Genomic DNA, 18,921 nt, shown 5'->3' with positions numbered 1-18,921 from the left:
CGGAACCACCCTCGCGCGCCGAACCCCGCGCGGGCAGCGGGGCACGAAGCGGGGCCGCGGAGCGCCGCCGGCGGGGGCTCCCGACCGCTGCGCCGTGGCTCCGCGGCAGGGTCGCCCGGGACGCCCCGACGGCGCGGCCGGGTTGGGCGCGCGGGGCTGGACGCGGAGGGCGGGCAGGGCGGCCCGCTCCGGCGCCCGGCCCGCCGGGGGCGAGGGCTGGTGGCTAGCAGCCCGGGGGCGGGGGGCGGCGGGCGGCGGGAGGCGGGAGGGGCGAGGCCGGGCTGCGGCCTCCCGCCAAAACGCGGGGGGTGGCGGGACGGTACGCGACGGGACGGGGCGAGGCCGGGCAGAGCCGCGCCGAAGCCTCGCCGGGCCGCCATGCCCGGTGACTCCCCGGCTGTCAGCAAGCCCCCGGACGGCGCCGGGCCGGGGGACAAGGCGGGCGGCCTCGGCAAGGCGGCGGCCCAAATGGCGGCCGCCCCGGCGGCGAGCAAGAAGCTGCCGCGTCTGCCCAAGTGCGCCCGCTGCCGCAACCACGGCTACTCCTCGCCGCTGAAGGGGCACAAGCGGTTCTGCATGTGGCGGGACTGCCAGTGCAAGAAGTGCAGTCTGATCGCCGAGCGGCAGCGGGTGATGGCCGCGCAGGTGAGACGCGGGGCGGCGGAGCGGTGCCCGCAGCGTCCGCAGCTCCGCGCCGCGCGGCGGGGCCGGGGGGAGCGGGGCAGGGGCCGGCCGGTGAGCGCGCTGCCCGCAGAGCCGGGGCCGGCCGGGTGGAGCCAGCCGCTGCCCTTCCCGACGGAAGCAGGCGCTCGGGCGCCGTTCGATGTCTGTTTGCACGCGGTGTCCTCGACGCTGAAGTCGGGCTGCTTCACCTCTGCGCTCCGAGTGGCAGCCGAACGCACCCGGCAGTGCTTGTAAAACATCTGACTGTGCTTCTGCTTTAAAAGCGGCTGAAACTGAAGTGCACTTGTGCCCTTCCAATAAGTGGATCTGTGCTAGAAGTTGTAGTTAACATCAAATTGGGCTTTCTCTCCTCTTTGACAACTTGCTTTTAGCCAGACAGTCAACCAGACATTAGTAGCTCTCTTCCACTTGCAGCTTTTGTGTTTGCTACATCTGAGCGTGTGTGTCTTTAGTTGAGCTCATTTCTAAAAAGGCAGATTTTTTAAACAGTGTTTTCAAAACTTTCTGTGTGTTGTGTGAAGAGGCTTGGTGTGTAGCCAGGTACACCTAAACCTAAGTGACAAACCTGTGGTGTTTGGCAGCAAAGCAGGCTGCGTCCTGTCCTGCGCAGGCCTGTTCATCAGATGATCACAGGGCTGTCAGACCACGCAGGTGACATCTGGGTTGCTGCTCCCTACCTAGCTGGGAGGTGGCACTGAGGCACTCCCTCCCACACTGAGTCGTGTTGGAGTGGGAGCCGCACTGCCTGTACTCCTTCAGATGTATCCCTGCAGCAGTCCTTCTGCACCAGAGGAATGCTGCAGGTCAAGGCTGTTGACTTGTGGGGTCAGAACAAGGAGAGGGGCTGAGTTCCGCAGTGTGCGCACACCTACATGCTCTGCTCTGAAAGTGTTTCACCAGCTGTCGCTGATTTCGCTTTGGTGGTATACTACATGTCTGTGTTAGAATGGCATTGCTGCTGAGAATGGCCAGGGGCCAGAGGGAAATGCTGGGGAATCATCCAGGAGAACTTACAGAAGTGGTTGCAGCCTGCAGCTTGGGGCAGATCACTTGGGATTCGGATGCAGGTGGAGGCCAGCAGCTGTGTGGCAAGGTAAACGGAGGTGGCTGTAGGCAAGCTGTCTGTCTGTGTGCTGGGGCTCGGCATGGGCAGAGCCATGCTGGACTGCCTTGCTGCCCAGAGGTCTGCTGGGGAGCCCTCATTGTCTATTGAGTACAGCACATACAGAGCAGCAGAGGCAGGAAGGAGGCAGAGAGCCGTCTTGCAGTGTCCCAGTGAGGACCGATGCACAGCACACAGTAGCAGCAGTTCCTGCTTTTTCCCCAGCACTGCTGTTGCTCCAAAGCCTGTTTTGCCCCAAGCAAGGTCTGGGTACATGGTTTCCAACAGGGAGCTGCAAGGCAGCCCAGCCTTGGGGCAGATCATTTTGGAAGAGCAACAGATTGCATGGATAAGCCCTCATGAAGAACTGCCTTAACAGTAAAGCAGACCCATTTCTTGTCCCCGAGAGCTGTTTGTCAGCAGAGTGGGGTGCTTCTAACAGTATACTCTAACTAAGAGCAGCTATACAGTCAGCTTTACTGTATGAGTAGCCCCAGCATTTCATGGGTTCATTCAGAGGTATTTGCATGGAAAAGGGGTTTTAAATGGCTTTGTAAGTTCTCTTTTATCTTCCCATACCCACTGGCTGGATCATGATGTCAGCACTGTAAAGTATAGAGAAGAAAAGCCTTGGGTTTGAGCCTTGCTTTGCTGCCATTATTGCTTGTGCTCTACATCTGCTTTCTCCTCCCCAGGTTGCACTGAGGAGGCAGCAAGCCCAGGAAGAGGAGCTGGGGATCAGCCACCCCGTGCCCTTGCCCAGCGCCCCAGAGCCAGCTGTCAAGAAGAGCAGCAGCAGCAGCTCCTGTCTCCTGCAGGACAGCAGCAGCCCTGTGCACTCCACAAGCACGGCAGCAGCAGCAGCAGCAAGCGCACCACCAGGTCAGTACCGGTGAGGGGCCCACTGCTCCTTGCTGCCCAGGCAGCACTGCTGCTCTGTATGCTGCCTGGTGCAGCTAGCAAGAAGGAGGAAGCCAGTGTTTGTCCATCGTGTTTCATTATTTCCACTTGAAAAATAAATTTAGCTCAGAATGGACCAGCTCAGAATAGCTCAGAATTTCATGGTGTGTGGACCTGCAAGTAGTGATTCACAAGGAGTTTTTCTCTTTTCTCCCCAAACACATTTCCTTCTCTGTTTCTGCCAGTCCTGGCAACCACTTACTCCCTGGCTGCTTGTCTGCAGAGATGCAAAGTTCCTTGTAGTGCAGGAGCTGTGTAAGGGTGCTGCCATCAGGTGTGGGTCCCCCAGTGCCATGCAGCCAGGTGCGATGAGCCACGATGGGCTGGTGGCAATCCTTCCACCCTACTGCACAATCTTTGTATTGCATTTGACCTTTGCAAAAACAAGCAAAAAACAAACTGTATTTGTTCACAGGTGTAGTAAAACTATGCCTGAGCACAACGAGGACTAAAAGGCGCTGACTCCAGGCAAGTCTTTTTTTTCTGCAGAGCTTCTGCCTGATAGGTAGAGCAGTGGAATATACAAGAGAACAATATTGACATCATTGACTTCTGTTGTATAGACAGTTGGTATTTCTTTTTGAAAAGAGTGGTGAAGCATTAGAATGGGCTGCCCAGGGAGGTGGTGGTGTTACCACCTCTGGAAGTATTCAAGAACCGTGGAGATGTGGCACTGAGGGCACTGAGGGACATGGTTAGTGGGCACGGTGAGGAGAGGCTGGTGCTGGACTAGGTGATCCTAGAGGCCTTTTCCTGCTTAATGATTTTGTGATAGGCAGAAAAAGGAAAAGAAAAAAAAGACATAAAAAAAAAGAAATGCAGTTCATTTTTAATCATCTGTGCGGATGTTAATAACACAGGTGAATATTCTTTTGAGCTAAAGAGATGTTTCTGAAGGGGTCAGTGCCTTGCATTAAGTGATAACAGCACAGCACCTGGATGTGTGTCCTGCTCCACAGGCCATTTCCAGTAGTATTGACTATTGGATTTAGATGATCTGAGAAGTCTTTTCCATGATTCTGTTATTCTATTATTCTTTCATTGCTGTTCTGTCATTTTACTGGTACTGTATACGTAGGCAAAGCAAGAGACCCAGTCTTTAGCAGAGAATGGAGGAAGGACAGTGGGAGTTATCTGCATATATTGAATTAAATTGACACAGCACCAAAGAAACGAGAGGTGGCTTGGTAGGCTAAGGTGTGCATTTTGTAAGAGCTGACAGTAGTTAACGCAGGCAGACTCCAACTTTTCTTGGCAGTGGGAGCCAGCAGCTCCCTGCCAGCCCTGGAGAGGTCTGGGGCTCCTGGGAGAGCTGCAGTCCCTGTATGACATGTGTTAGAGATCATTTTGACAGAAGTAATTCTCTTCCTTGGGTAAGTTTTCGGCTTCACAAGAGTCGTTTGTCTTTTGAAGTCCACCACGCAGAGCACTGTTTGCCACTGGAGGAGTAATGTATGAAGGAGTCACACAAATCAGACATAGTGCCAGGCAGAGAGTCTTTCCTCACTGTATCCATTTTATCAGCAAATCAGAAATATTGCAGCACCTGCAGAGGCCGGAGACTGTTTTTCAGATGCCTTTGTGACATGCTGTTTTTGAAGGGAGGAAAAATGAATTATTACAGTTGTTAACATAGGGGTTTGCCATTTTCCTTCTGAGGCTCAGCAGCCGTGCTTGCTCTGGAGGGGCAGACTCCTCCTGTTATTCCTCCTGTTTTTTTCCGGAGAAACAGCAGCCATCTGGACATCTGTAGGGTGTTGGGAAGGGGTGGCTGAACCTCCTGAAAATATATTTTGCAGTTTCTGTGTGTTTTCTCTAAAAGAGTTACAGGCTGTTTGAAAACAACGGCTATTTAATTATACAGGGCAACAAGTTGTGACTGCAGGGCATCTAAAGCAATTGTCTTTCTTCCTGTGGGGCAACTGTATTTGGTTAGGCTAGCAAATATGTGAAACCTCAGGAAAAGGTGGTAGAAAAGTACTTAAAATGTGCCCTCGAGACATCTCAGCGCAATGTTTTTAAGCCTGGATCCTTCTTAGTTCCATGTCCGTTTGGTTTTCCATCTCTGCAATTTCAATATTTAGAAGTCACTGAAGGACAAAAGCGTGGTCATTCATGGGGGAAATTCAGGCGAGAGCTGTGCACACTAAATGGAGGAGACATGCAGCTTTGTACCTTTCCTCCCTTTTGGTCACATGTGGAGAGTCATGTTTGGCCTCTGTGAGATGGGATAGCTGCAGGAGAGGTAATGGAGAGTTCTGGAAAATAGATCTTTCTTTTTTCTTTCTTTTTTTTTTCCTTTGCTTTCATTTGGCTAATTTAGAAGCACCCAGAATAGATAGAATTACTGTATGCTCCTACATACCTGCTTCTTCTTCTGTGTTCTGCAGGGGTCTGTTTGCTGTTGGCTTCGCTTACATTGTTTACGTGCCTTTGTACTATCATTGGCTGACCAGGTAAAGGTACTGTCAGCAACTACAAGTAATAACCCTGCACTTGTTATTTCCCTTTGTTACATTTACTATGCGTGATGGAAACAAAACAGTGTTGTTCTTACCTTGCTGTATGTAGTTTCTCCCTTCATATTGAAACTCTTTGAGGAATGGATGAGATTTTATCTTGATAATTTTGTCTTCTTTTCTCTTCCTTTGCTTTTCTGTTACCTTTTCAGCATGATTGTACCTAACTGGATATTCTGTTTTTCGTTGACCTCTTGTATGATTCTTGTGATTTCAAACACTGCTGCTACAGGCTTTTAGTCATTGTTGTCCTGTATTGAGTAATGGGATGAAAAAGTGAGCTACTATAGTTAAAAGATATAATGGTCTGATTAAAAAAAAAAAAGCAAAAAATTTTATTTTTGAAAGAAAATCCCTTCAAGTCTTTATAGTATAGCATTACATGCAGTCAGAATTTCAGTTTTGTCAAGTAAGACTCATTTTGATCAACTGATGAGCAAGATCAGGAAGGTGCCATAAACATTTCACCATGAAGAGTGCTGAAGTATGGGAACAGGTTGCTCAGGAAGGTTGTGGAATCTCCACCCTGGAGTAATGGAGACTGAAGTGGATGATGCCTAAGCAACATAATCCAACTGTGAAGGAAGCTCCAGAGGGCCCTTCCAAGCTAAATTATTCTATGAATTCTTCAAAATGCCTACTTTTTTTCTTGTTAAGTCAGAGTATTGGAGTCTGAAAGATGTTAGCTGCTTTGCCTATCGTGGAGGCTGCAGGTCTTGGTGAGCCTGCAGTAGTTACCACCCTGTGCCCTTTGTCATTGCTTCCTCACTGCGTTCCAGTTATCATTTTCTCCTCTTGTACATGCTGCCAGTACTTTACCAGTTTCATTTGCTGTCTGCCCTCTGGTTCTGCTGACTGTCCTTCAATACTGAGAGTCACGAAGACCCGTCCATTGTTTCTGGTGTTTTAACCTAGCTTCTCCCATAGCCAACAAACCTCTCTGTTCAAATGAAAGAGCAGGATTAACAGGTTATTTTCATTTCTGACTGATGTCATTTTGTAATGATCTCAGCAGAGCACTGACCACAGCTGTGATATGTTCTATTTCTACAGAAATCACAGGCATTCTGCTCAGAGTTCTTCAAAAAGGCATTGCTTGTTAAGCAAGGGGTTGTGTCTGCCTCTCTCCGGTGATGGCTTAGCCGTACTTGGGAGCACCACAGAAGAGTTTTGAGCATCTCATTATAAAAGGACATAGATAAATCTGAAAGGATAGAGGGAAGGGTGACAGAAATGATGTATGGCTCGTAGAAAAGGAGACTAAGGGTGGATATAACAGTCTATAAATATTTGAGAGGTAATAATATGGAGGAGGGGGAGGGATTATTTACAGTGCTTGAGACAGCATAACAAGAAGCAACGGCTTGAAACTAAAAAAGACAAAATTAAATTAGACAGTAGACACTTTTTCTCCTAACTAGAAGTGCAATTAGCAATGGAGTGACCTGCATAAGGACAAGGAGTTAAGTGAAGCATAATCATGAGAGGTGTTTAAGAGAGTGTTAGCCTGTGTTCTGAAGTGATTAATATGAAGGTAAATTCTGATCAACATGCAGGTTGAACTAGATGACGGAAATCGCCTGCAGCTTTGTCATTTCCTGCTTGATGCATTGCCTGTGGACATTGTTAGACTGTGTTAAATCATAGTGTTGCAGGGTTCTGCATCCCTGATTAGATGTTTCCAGTTAATTCTCCAGTTAATTCTTGCTAAGCTTGCAGCTCTCATTTGAAGTTATATTCTTCACTGTCTTTGCAGCTTCCCTTGTGTGTAGGTGCCTGTGTTTCTCTAACTTCTGAAGTGTCACACGTGCTTATTAATCAAAGCACAGACTGCTTATACGCTGCATTTCTTCTGTATCAGTGAAAGAGATGAAGCTAGCGGTGATTTTCAGAGATGAGTCGCTAAAAGGGCACGAATTATTTTTCCCTTCAGGCTTTTATTGCATCTGAAGTTTCTGTGGATGTAGCAGCGTGGAAAGATTTTGAGAACTCCAGAAACAGTTGTGTTTGTTCGCTTGTGCAGGAGGTATCAAAGGTCTCATCTGAGGCTTTCTGTACCAGAGTCAGGGTCTGGGAGTCTTCTACAGGAGGGAGCAGAGGAGGCTGGGGCCCAGTCTTTGCCCCACAGACCTGCTTGCTATGGAGCAGAGCTTCTGTGGCAGGCCTTTGGCTGGTAGAGTAGAAGTAGAATCCCACAGGCAGCTTGGAATCCTTCCACATTTCAGAAGAGCGCTTTTCCCCGGAGAATTGGAAATAGAAAGTTTTGATTTTTGTCTTCTCACGTGAGGCTGAGGTTTCTGGGTATATGTCAACCAGCTACAGGTGGACCCTGTGCTTTTGGCAGTTGTCTGTGTGGAATTGATGTTAGTAGCAGCTATGTGAATTGCCCAAGGAACTAGATTCTCCAGTCTTCTCGTCCTGCAGAAGGCAAGGGAGTTGTTTGGAAGCCCTTGTTCTTTGTACCTTGGACGTTCCTCCATCATAATACTGACATTTGCATACATGCATTCACAGTTAGAGAATTATCTGTGTTGGCTTGTGGTTTCCTTTAGTCATTACACACACCAGGATAAAGACTGGAGCAGGAGTGGATGTACTGAGAGTTTTCTATCCATGGGCACATAATTATGCTATCTGCAACTAACCTCTTGTTCCTTTCTTTGTCCTTGAAACAGTTATTATGGCTTATCTGAATGTGTGGGGCTTTCTTGTTTTGAGAAGAGATAGAAGTGGGGAGTGAAGACATACTGCACGCTTCCTTAACTGAGAATTGGTGTGATTCCTTTCTTTTTTCTCATGCTTTCTAGTACCTTAAAGACTGCATTTTTCTGCTTTATTTATAAACGTGCTTTTATGTTTACATTAGTGCCTCATGTTCCATTTTCAGTAGATTTATTGTTTTATGACCTGGCGACTGAAAATGCAGTTTTGAAGACTTCCGAAATTTTTAACCTGTTAACTTTGCTGTACTTTTTCCTGTATTTTAGAATCTGCTGGCCTTAGTCGCTGTTATGAATAGTTCCATTATATAAGTAAAAACGTTGTTGCACCTCTTTGCTTTGTTTTCTTGAAGAGCTTATGAAGGGTCACTTCAGTACTGAGCTTCTTTTCTTGTGAAATGAGGGTAGAAGCAGAAGGGTTTTTTTGTTTTTGTTTTTTAATCCTGACTCTAGTTTCTGTTCATACCACTTGTGTTGCTTACAGCTTGGCCTACCATTTGCTGTTGGAGCTCCTGTAGTTACGGCTTACGTACCAAGCTGTACCGTACTGCAGTGCTACTGATGTCCCAGAACTCTGGCTGATGTAAGCTTTTGTAGTTAAGTTGCTGTGCTTTTCAGTTTGTCAGCTGTGCAGAAACAAAATTAATTAGTGCTCAGTTTGCATCTTCATGAAGGCAGGTTTTTTTGGGTCCAAATGGTGTTATTTCCATGCAGTGATCCTGTGTAAGAGTGATGTGCATGCATAAGGTTTTTGTTCACGAGGCTAGGTTTGATGGGTGTCTCTAGCAATTCTTCTCCTGGAGGTTGGTTTTTCTACCATATCAAAGTTTATAGCCCTCCTGATTTTTTTTTTTTTTTTCATTTCTATTTGGTCTTATTTAGTAGAAACCTGGGTTTCTGTCATCATACGGCTTATAATCAAGTGTGGACTCTAGCTAACTCCAGCCATCATCCTACTCCCTTTAGCTTTTTAGTGTGAGCCATAATGATTTTATCCCAGTCGTATTTCTTCCAAGGTCTCCTATCTCAGATATTTGTAAAGCCTTGCCTCCCTTCCAATGTCTCTTTGATCTCCTGTTAATGACTTAGATCCCTTTACATTTAATCCGCACTGAGTTTCTTTCTCCTCCTCTCAGTTTTGCTTCTTTGGACCTGCAGGTGTCTGGGCTATTTGTTTTTCTTTTTTTTTTCAATGACTATCTACAATTCTAATTTTCTTCCCAGATTTCCTTTCTCTTTTAATTCCTTCCTCTCTTTTCTAAAGTTGAATGTAAGTTTTGCTTCTGTTATGCACATAAGTAGCATGTTGCATGCCTGTTAAATAGCAAGTTAAATGTTTGTACAAGAAGAGGAATATATATATAGATATATATTTACACACGTATTCTGCCAGTGGTTACACTGAACATTAAGAGGAGAGCTTGCTTTTTGTGCTGCTAGTTTTCTGAAGTGCTAACTTTATTTGTGCTGATCCTCTTAGCTGTCATTCATGGTAATAATTTTTAGATTTGTAAATTGATTTGCTGTCTCAGTTCAACAAGCATACCCTGTAGAATTCAAATAGTGTGTTTCATTTTCATGGATTCAGAATAATGTTCAAAGATTTTGAATGCTTTTTCTTTACTTTTTTTTTTTTTTAACTTTCTTTTTTTTACAAACAAATATTTGAGTATAGTTGCAGTGACTGTCCTAGAAAGACTGAAAGCGCACATAACAAAGGAGCAAGCATTGTCCCACAGCATTCTTAGAAACATCTGCTGCATGTCTCTGGTTGGCTGCAGAAGATTTTGGAAGTGAAATTTGCTGCCACAGACATCTTATTGAAGGCCTGAAGCCTGCTGTAAGTGTGGAAATAAAAATTACTTTCTGTAGATTTTATTTCTTCAGTCATAATAGGAGGATTTTTAAGTTGCTTGCTAAATGCTTGCAGCAGATCATTTTTATGAAGTGTGCACTAAATGTGAACAAAATGTGCCTTCTCAGTTCTGCAGGAGTTGATGGTGGTATTTTAGTTCCTCTTTAGCTGGAGTTAGATTGGGGTTTTGTGTGTAACTGGGAAATTTATTATGCCAAGCTGAAGTCTCCTAGCTGGGATTCTTCCTCCTCCTATTTTTTTTTTCCCTCTCAAATTACATTTTCCTTTGAAAGAATTGTTTTGTGTATAGTAAGAATCTTAAAATTGTGAGGTTTTAAAATTGTGTCAGGAATGCACGCACTCAGAGTTTATGGCGACTTGGTCCATTATGGGATAATAATTCTATATGTGGAAGACACGGTTAATAGAGATGCTGACATTCTGCTTTCATCCTCAGCAGTAACTAAGGTCAGCAGGACTGGATAACTTGCATGCATTTTTTTCTTAAAAAGTAGAGAATTTGGGTGAGGATCTCTCTGATCCATTAACAATGATTTCCTGTAGACTTTTAACACTGAGGAAATTCCTAAGGCCAGGAAGAAAGCTGGTGTCATGGAAGTGTTTAAGATAGCAATTGGGGATGGATGCATGTGTGGCTACAAACCTTAAGTCTGGTGTTAATTTTTGTGAAGGCAGTGGAATTGACCCCAATGGGCTGAGATTTGTGGTAAGGGGAGAAATACAGCCATTAAGAGATGTTTTCAGAATGTGTATTACCAGAAACGTGTATCAAAGATTCTATTAAGTTAGTAACCTTTTATCATTATAAAATTGCTTGACAGAGGGAAATACTTTGATGCGAATTCTGTAAAGCATTTTGTTTTGTATCTCCTGATATCTTAATTAAGAAACTGAATTGACAGAAGATAAAAATTGTGTGAGTAAAATGGTTTTGAGGATTATTCTGCTGGTCTGAAAGTTCTGAATGGGCAGTGGGGAGTCTAACACAGTGATGTTTATAAATAAGTCTCACAGGAATCCAGTCTGAGCTTTGAACTCTGCAACACTTTTACTGACGTTCTGTAAACAAACGTAGAATCACTGCAGTGGTGTTTCTAGGTGATAGAAAGGCACATGGGCTGGTGGGCGGGCAGTGCAGAGCACAGAGTTCCAATGCAGAAAAGCTTGTTAGATGTTCAGTCACATGCAAAGAGCCATTTTAACGTTCACCAGAAGTGAAAAATGGAGAATTCTGTCCTTTCTCAGCATTGCTGCTGCAGAAGAGCAGGTTGTATAATGGTGGTTCCTACTGGAAGTGTATGGCCAATGACTGACGTGTGATGGGAAGGAGAATTTCTCTTGTGCCTGAAGTTGGTGAGGTGGCTGTAGGACTTTTGATATTCCTTGCTGGCCAGTCCACTCCATTATCAGGAACATCACTGAGCTAAATAAGCTGGAGGCTGAGAGAGGGTGAGGGTGGTGTCCTTTTTGCTTGCCCTCTGGGTTTCTCTTATAGTTATGGGCAAATACATAGCTGTGGTCTAAACCAGCACACTTGTGCTGAAGCTTGGAAGGCTTCGTGGTGGACACACAGGAAGATGCAACAATTTACTTTGCCCTTCAGTGACCCTCTCCCTTAAGATTTAATGAATTTCCACTATGACTGTTCTGAACTGGTTGTGCCTTTGAAAGTTCAAGTTAGAGCTTTCTTTTCTTTTCACTAGACGGGTTTTGACTTTATCAACAAAATGGTACCTTGTAAAAACATGGTGTGTTAGGGCACAAGCAAGACAATGAAGAAAACTTGTAAGTCTGGAAACTCCTGAATTGTCTTGAAATGTGCTGTCTCTACAGCATCAGTTTTATTCTGCAGTGCTTCTTCCTGGCTAATGCTGTTTTGGGGAGATGCACCATCCCCATGAACCCTGTGGAGGTGGAACTGGAAAAGCTGAACCCCAGGCAGTGCTTGCTTGTATCATGACTCCAGAGTCATCCTTAGGAGCAGAAAACAAGTAATATTTGTTCTTCAGAAGTGAAAATGGGTATTGTTCTGGCAGTGGAATAAACCTTGAGAAGCAGGAGAGCCCAGCCATTGACGTTAGTGCGGATAAGGCCAGGGCTGCAGACAGAGCTCCATTATGCCTTGCTGCTGATAAGGCCTGCAGAGCAGTTACACAGAGCTGTGCAGGCAATGGGCAGGCCATGGCCCACTGCTGAATCTGGGGTGGTGGGAGGGGGCTGGAAGGGTAGGTGCCCTGATAAGGAGAGAGAGGAGGCACTGGGGTCTGTCTCTGTGTGGGAAAGGGCAAGGAGCCTGGGATGGGTGCAGGGTTGTTGCACTGCCAGTCTTTAATTTACTTTTAATATGCATTTGATCTTTAAGGAGAATAATGTATCTGTCCTGGTTGGGCCATGTTCTTGGGTATGGGCTGAGATGTTTTGGCTGTGGTTAGTCTTGCTAGCCAGGAGACACAGCTGCCTTTAGTACATTTGTCTGATACAACTGATAACAGATTTTTTTTCTCTCTCCCTCTGGTAGAAGTTGTTCAGAGTGTACCTGAGCATCCATGCTTCTTTGGGTGAGTGATACCCAGGAGGAAGGAACAAGAAAGGCTAATTTGACTTCTGAGGTCAAAACAAGGCTGCAGTTGTTGGCAGTTAGGGAAGTGAGGGAAAAAGCACACTTTTTTGAGTGATTTGTGACTGCAAACATGGAAGAACTGCAAGTTTTGTTTTCTCTAAGTGAATAAATGGGGTACAGCCCCGTATGACTCCAGAGCTTGTCTCTGTGGCAGTGGGTCCAGAGCAATCCTCCAGGCTGCTGTGTGACCTGCTCTGTGCATGCAGAACACCATGTCTTCCTTGTGCCACTGCTCCGGTCTGCAGGGCCCCATTGTTGGAGAGCTATGCCTGGAAGCTGCAGGGAAATGTTATCTCTTCACAGCAGAGGATCAGCAAGCCATCTCTTAGGGCATGCATTCAGGAATGTTTTTGGAAACCCCCATGCCTCCTTTTCTGCTGTACTTTTAGGGAGAAGTCTTAATCAGAAAGCTGCACCTTCTACTGAAATAATTTATACCATGCAGCTTTAGGCTAAAGTGCATATGCAGCCCTTGAAGTTTACTGATTGTTACCACAGTGGCATAAAAGATTATCCTGTATTTGAGAAATTTATTCTGTCATACAATTCAAAAGCTTTCAAATAATTTTCACTGGAATTACCTAAGGGATAATTTCTTGAATATCCCTTTCAGATAGGCATGTGTCTTGAGAACATTCAGTCACCTAAAAGAGATGATGAGGGATAAAGGCAGTCAGTTTGTCTTTTCTTGTTTCTCTCCAAGGGTCAGATCTCACCTTCCTAACAGAGCAGAGTGACATGGTGTGTTGATTAACTGAGACTTATCAGCAGAAGCAAATAATGCTGCCATGCGAGACAGCATCTGGTCCTTAGCTGGGAACTTTGAGGAAACGGGAGAAAAATACCTGGATCTTTCTGTACCCACCTCTAGATCTGATATTACTCCAAATCTGTCTGTAACACCCAGGACTTCATGCTGCATTGACAGAAGCTGTGTGTTGGGAAGAGAACATGTTTAAAGCCTCCCTCTCTGTTTGCTGAACTGTCAGCAGTTGGGCTTCTGTGTGAAGGAACAGTGGAGGAGAAGCTTTGATGGTAGCATAGGAAAGGATATGAGACCACAACAGGGAAGCCAAGACTTTCTCTGGAGGCCAGTGTTCAGAGTTAGCCGTTTGTTGCTGTTACTTCCTCAAATTCACACAGAGAGAATCTGGCCTTTTGCTTTTCCTTTCCTTCTCTTCCTAGAGAGGTTTCCTTTTCCCCCTCCTCTTTTCCTTTTAGTTGCAAGGTGGGGAGGGGGAGAGAGTAGAGAAGGTATCTTTGTAATATTTTGTATGGTATCAGTGTGCAGGGTATATACAATAAATCATGCATTACATGCTGAGACAATTTACAGCCAGCTTTCATAGGTGCTGTGACAAGTGCTCAAAAGGTCAAAAAAGCTTCCTTAACAAATTTGATAAGATAATGCAGTCAGCTGTAACAGCATAAAGTCCTGGGGGCCATAGACCAGAATAGAAGAAATAATTATGCATGGTAATGGGTAATTACAGATAATGGCCTTTTTTGGGGGTGGCAGAAAATACACAGCCCCTCAGCCTTGCCTGGAATGAACATTGTGTAGCACATTAACTTTATAGCAAGCTAAAAGTTCAGCACTGGAACCAGAGATTATCTGCAACTTCTAATGGAAAATAAAGAGAAATACTCCTCTCAACCATCTTGTGAATTTGTTTCCTGGAGGATGTCTCTGCAGAAACTAGGTAGCGATGCCAACTTTCTTTCACATCTGAAAGAGCTCTGTCATGATTGTCTGGTGGGAGAAACACACTGTTCCAGTGTTTCTGATTATTAAGTTAGGGAGTGATTTCACAGCAGCCTTATTCAAGGCTACTGTCCGAAATCAAAGCCAGCTCTGAATTGAATTAAGGCATTGCAAGACTTAATATTGCCACACCAGCTAGTAGAGTGTAAGGGTGCTTTGTGTGCTGAGCAAGGGGAAATAGTTGGGTGCAAATCCGAAATTTGTTGAGGTATGAAGGCAAATGTTTCCTGGCTGAACAATGGATTTTTGGAATTTTAACAGCATAGCTGTCTTTGGTAGCAGAGGCTGACTGTGCAGATAGATTGCAGACACTGCTGTGATGAATACAGTCACTCTGAATTGAAAACTACAGCAAATGTAAAGTACCAAAAGCTGGAACCCTCCTCACTGGAAACTCATTGTGCTTTCCTATTCCTCAAATAAATGTGCTACTTGAATAGTTGCATTTCTTTTGCATTTTCAGCAACATACCTTTGTAAGCGTAGTTTCTTTGCAAGTGGATAAATAAGAACTACTATCTCATATATGTATCAAAGAACTCATGTCAATTGATGCAGGCAGTGAAATTCTCTTGTCATACTGTATGCAGAATCTCCCTAATGAAATACATGACCAAAGGTAGACTAATCAGCAATTGCAGCCACATCAGTGAGTTAAACTGTGCTACTGCATGCTCCCAGGCATTGAAACTGTACTGTATGTGCTATCCTGATTTTTAAAATAGTTACCATCTTGCTTCTGTCTGTGCCTTGTACTATGCTACGAATTCCTAAATGTGGTCCAGTAGCCATACCCTATATGCAATGCAATGCTGCCAGCCTTCTCTAGAGGCTAAGAAAGTTAAATAGTACAGACCTGCTGTGCATTTGATCTCAGCATCAATAACTCACCCAAGCATATGTAAATTACCTGTTTCAGGGTATTGCACAATGTATAACTGGTCCATATGAGGATGAGCGTGAATTCAGTGTTTGCATTTCTTGGTTTGTAGGTTTAAAAACATGTTTGTGTATTTGAGATAGAGATATTAAAATTTCCTGAAAACTTCCTATCATCTCTTCTCTGTCATCTCAAGAAGTAAAAAGGGAAAGAATTATCATTTACAGGCTTCTGTGCTGATTTTGTCATGCATATTTGCAGTTTGTGTAAATTGCCATATTTTTTTGAAGTAGATGGTCTGAGACTGGCTTGCATTACCTGAGGACTGGACCACTGTTTTTCACCATGCTCTGCTAAGTGAAGGTGGTAGCCTGTCTCAGGTTATTGAACATATAAGATCCTTATCTGTGACTGACCCTGAGAACTCACCTTCCTTAAAAGACAATCCTAGCCATCCTGAAATGAATTACTGGTTAACTACTACTAATATGCCATAGAACTGGAGAGTCGCCTACAACACTGCAAGATCAATAGCAGTATTTACCATGCATCATATTGATCTTCTATGAAGGAGTGGGTCGTATTTCATACTGCGTACATAGTGCAAAAAAAGTAGCATCGGTTCTCTACATGAATTAAGATGTAGAGAAGAGGAAAAGAGCTTGGAAATGTAAAGGCACAACTGCATGAAGGGATACCATTATCTCATTGCCGCAGTACTTCTTATACAAGGAGGGCTTCAGACATCCCTGTGCTGTAGGCTTAGTGTCCCAAAGGCAAAGTGAGAATTCTAACAACTTTGGCTTTGTTTTACTTGCCAGTTTCTGCTCCTCCTTACATGAGCTCAGCCCCATAATTTTAGCCATGCCCTAGCTGCAGCTTGCAAAGTGGTAAAATTTGGGTCTGATGGCAGGTTTTTTTCTCCAGGTTGCTTCAGAGACCTGGAAGCCCTTCCTGGAGTTTTCTAAAGGAAGATGAAGGCCACCAAGACCAGTGTAAAGGCCTTGTTCTAAAAGAGCAACTAGAGGGGCAGAGTGGGAGTCTCTTGGCACAGCAGCAGTTCCCTTGTTGAGAGCTTAATTCCTGTCAAAAATTGCTCCCTTCAGAGCAATGAACCTCAGGGCTGCCCCTCACGTGCAGGTATTGTAATGCGGCAGGCTCTGAAGCAGGGGAGGACCTTCTCCTTGCAAGCGGAGCTATTCATCTGTGTTGAATTACATTTTAAAAAAAAAAGAGCTGAGAGCTGCCTTCTTGACCTTGGTATCCTCTCCTTGCAGGCAGAAAACGCAGGCAAAGCCTAGCAGCCTCCTTTCAGTAGGACAGATTGCTTGAGCCTTGCGCAGTCAGAGGTGAGGCCACTGAGGAGGTTCTCCCAGGAGGTGGATGTCATGTCCAGAGCTGCCCACAAGCTAAAGACCAACCAAAGAGCCCCGTGCTGCACAAATTTAGTTACAGCCAGTGTTAGAAGGAGATCTGCTCTGATCTACAGATTGTGTCCATGTTGTGGATGTTGTAGCCCAGAGCAGTGCATTTTCCCCACCTGCTAGTTTGCAGACTGCAGCTGTGAGGAAGCAGCGTGGTGCAGCAAAAACTCTATTGGATGTACAATAAAATTAAATCTTCTGGAGCAGGTCTCTAAATGTCTTTTTTATTGAAAGCATGGTTTGGTGATGCTCTTCAGCTGTTAATTCTGCTCCTGCTGGCTCTTAGCACTTCTTTGATGTACTGGCTGTTCCAATCTATGCTTCTTTCTGAGCTTGTATGGCTCAGAGAAATTCTTCAGGACTTGCAGAGCTTGATCCATTAGTAACAGAATTCTTCTGCTTAGCATGCTTACAGTTCTATATGTTCTATACACATTGTATATATAAAATATATTCATTAGTAGTAGGAAATAGGGATTATTCAGCCAGCCTGAAGGTGTAAAAGCATGGTGCTTTATTGCAGCAAGGCTCTCAACTGTGTGCTGGTAGTCATTGAAGAACTGCAAATACTGGCATGTTCAAAACTATGTTCAAGACTGTGAATGCTTAGAGTACCCCTGGAGTGCTCTGAACTTGCCTGACATGTCTGTGTGGATGGCATAAATATCATGTCTTGTATGAAATGTCTCTCTTCTTCCAGGTGAAGCATTGAATCTTTTCCTGATGCTGCCAAACAAAAGCAGAGACTTGTCATATGACATCAAAGAAAAACTCATCTCTTAAGTTCAGAAAGAAAATGTGAATTGTGGCGTGTGGCAGCTTTCTCTTGCTCCTTGGTGGATGTTGCCAGTCCATCTTCAGGATCGTAATGTGGCTTGGGATTTAGGAAGAATAAATTCTGGTCATCTTCGCAGCTCCATCACAGAAGTACTGAGATGGTGCTGTCTATCTCTTCAGTTGAACTTTTTCTTTTTCCATAGCTTTTGCTTTCTCTTCTTGTTTGTTGGGAGCTCATGTCAGTGGTGTGGCTATAGCTCAGACTGGATGTGTGTCAGAAATGTTGTACAAGGACTGTGGATTCCATTGTTTCTGAGCTCTGAACCACTGGGGGCTGCTCCACAGCTAGGTAAAAGAAAAATGAGTGACAGCAACTGAGCACGTACACACATCTGTAATTGTGGCCCCAACTACAGATAGAAGATAGAAAGAGATAAAAGGCAAAAGGCATATTTTTCTCATACTTATCGCAGCAAAGGACTGCCACCCCTGCTTTTTTCTACAGGAAGCAACCGTAGAGCTACCATCCAGCTGAAGATCACAGAGACATCAAGGATGCTTTTATGATTTTTAGGATGATTAGAAGCAGATCTCTCGTCTATGAAATATTTTCAAAGGGCTTTCTTAAACATAGCAAACTCTTCTACATTCTCATTTTCTTCTGCATCTCAGGATAGTTCTCCTTGGTTGAGTTTAGGGAGCTCCTGTCTTCCTTTTATCTCTCATATTTGTAGTATTCCTAAGGAAAAGTGTTATTCCTTCCAATGACGTATAGCAGGTGGAAAGGCTTAGCAGAGATTTTTAGAAGAGATTGCATATATGTGAAGCATGACATACAGACTTCAGGTGTCTCCATCTCATGTGAAGTCGGTATCCCAGCAGGAAAAATTTTACTTCTGTCTTCTAGTTTACAGCATGAAAAGCAGTAGAGTTGTACTGCAGCATTATTCAGGAGCTAACCCTGGGGAAAGGAGTCAGGCTGGTGCTCTGATTTATCAGGAAGAATTGCTGGCTTGCAGGTAACAGTGGTCTAAGTTCTGATTTTGTCAAAGATGCAGACAAAGTGGCCTTGAAGCAGAATGTCATCCATGTTAAAATTTCATTAAAATATGAAAGCACAAAAACAGTAAGAAGTCTTTAGTGGCGCTGCAGGCTCTTCTGTGTGCAAATGTGAGAGATACTCTGAAAGTAGCCAGCTTGCTGGGTTCTTGCTCAGTTAGGGGCAGGTGGTGGAAAGACCAAATGCGGGATACTCTTTGCTAATAAACATGTATAGTTCATTGATTTCAGCAAAAAATCAGCAAGAGCTGAACATGGGATGGTATTACTCATGACTGCAGAGATTTTGCTACAGCTGAAGAAATGAAAAAAGTTGGATCATAAAACAACAGTAATTGATAAAACTATTCATTGGATCTAGTGTACAGCTTAATACACAGTACCATGGAAACTGTTATTCCAACTGTGAGAGGCTGGTAAATGCGCAATACTGTTTTTACAGGTAAGTAACTAAGGTACACAGATAAAAAGAGAAAGGAACAATATGAAACAAACAAGACCTGCCTGACATCTGTCTCTCAGGCATTTTATTTGGT

General features: G+C 44.6%; 1 protein-coding gene across 1 annotated transcript in view; it reads left to right on the top strand.

Moving 5' to 3' along the window:
* The first annotated feature begins 357 nt into the window (after positions 1-357).
* Positions 358-18,921, top strand: part of DMRT1 (doublesex and mab-3 related transcription factor 1) — a 54,042-nt gene continuing 35,478 nt past the window's right edge. The window contains exons 1-2 of the mRNA XM_042875396.1: positions 358-645; positions 2,482-2,668. Coding sequence (XP_042731330.1) covers positions 379-645; positions 2,482-2,668 — 454 coding nt within the window. The 5' untranslated portion in view covers positions 358-378. The remainder of the gene's footprint in view (positions 646-2,481; positions 2,669-18,921) is intronic.

The sequence above is a fragment of the Lagopus leucura genome, unplaced genomic scaffold (assembly GCF_019238085.1).
Source record: "Lagopus leucura isolate 7727_CA_CO unplaced genomic scaffold, USGS_WTPT01 Super-Scaffold_100014, whole genome shotgun sequence".
Classification (NCBI taxonomy): domain Eukaryota; kingdom Metazoa; phylum Chordata; class Aves; order Galliformes; family Phasianidae; genus Lagopus; species Lagopus leucura.
This window is presented reverse-complemented; position numbering and strand designations above follow the sequence as displayed.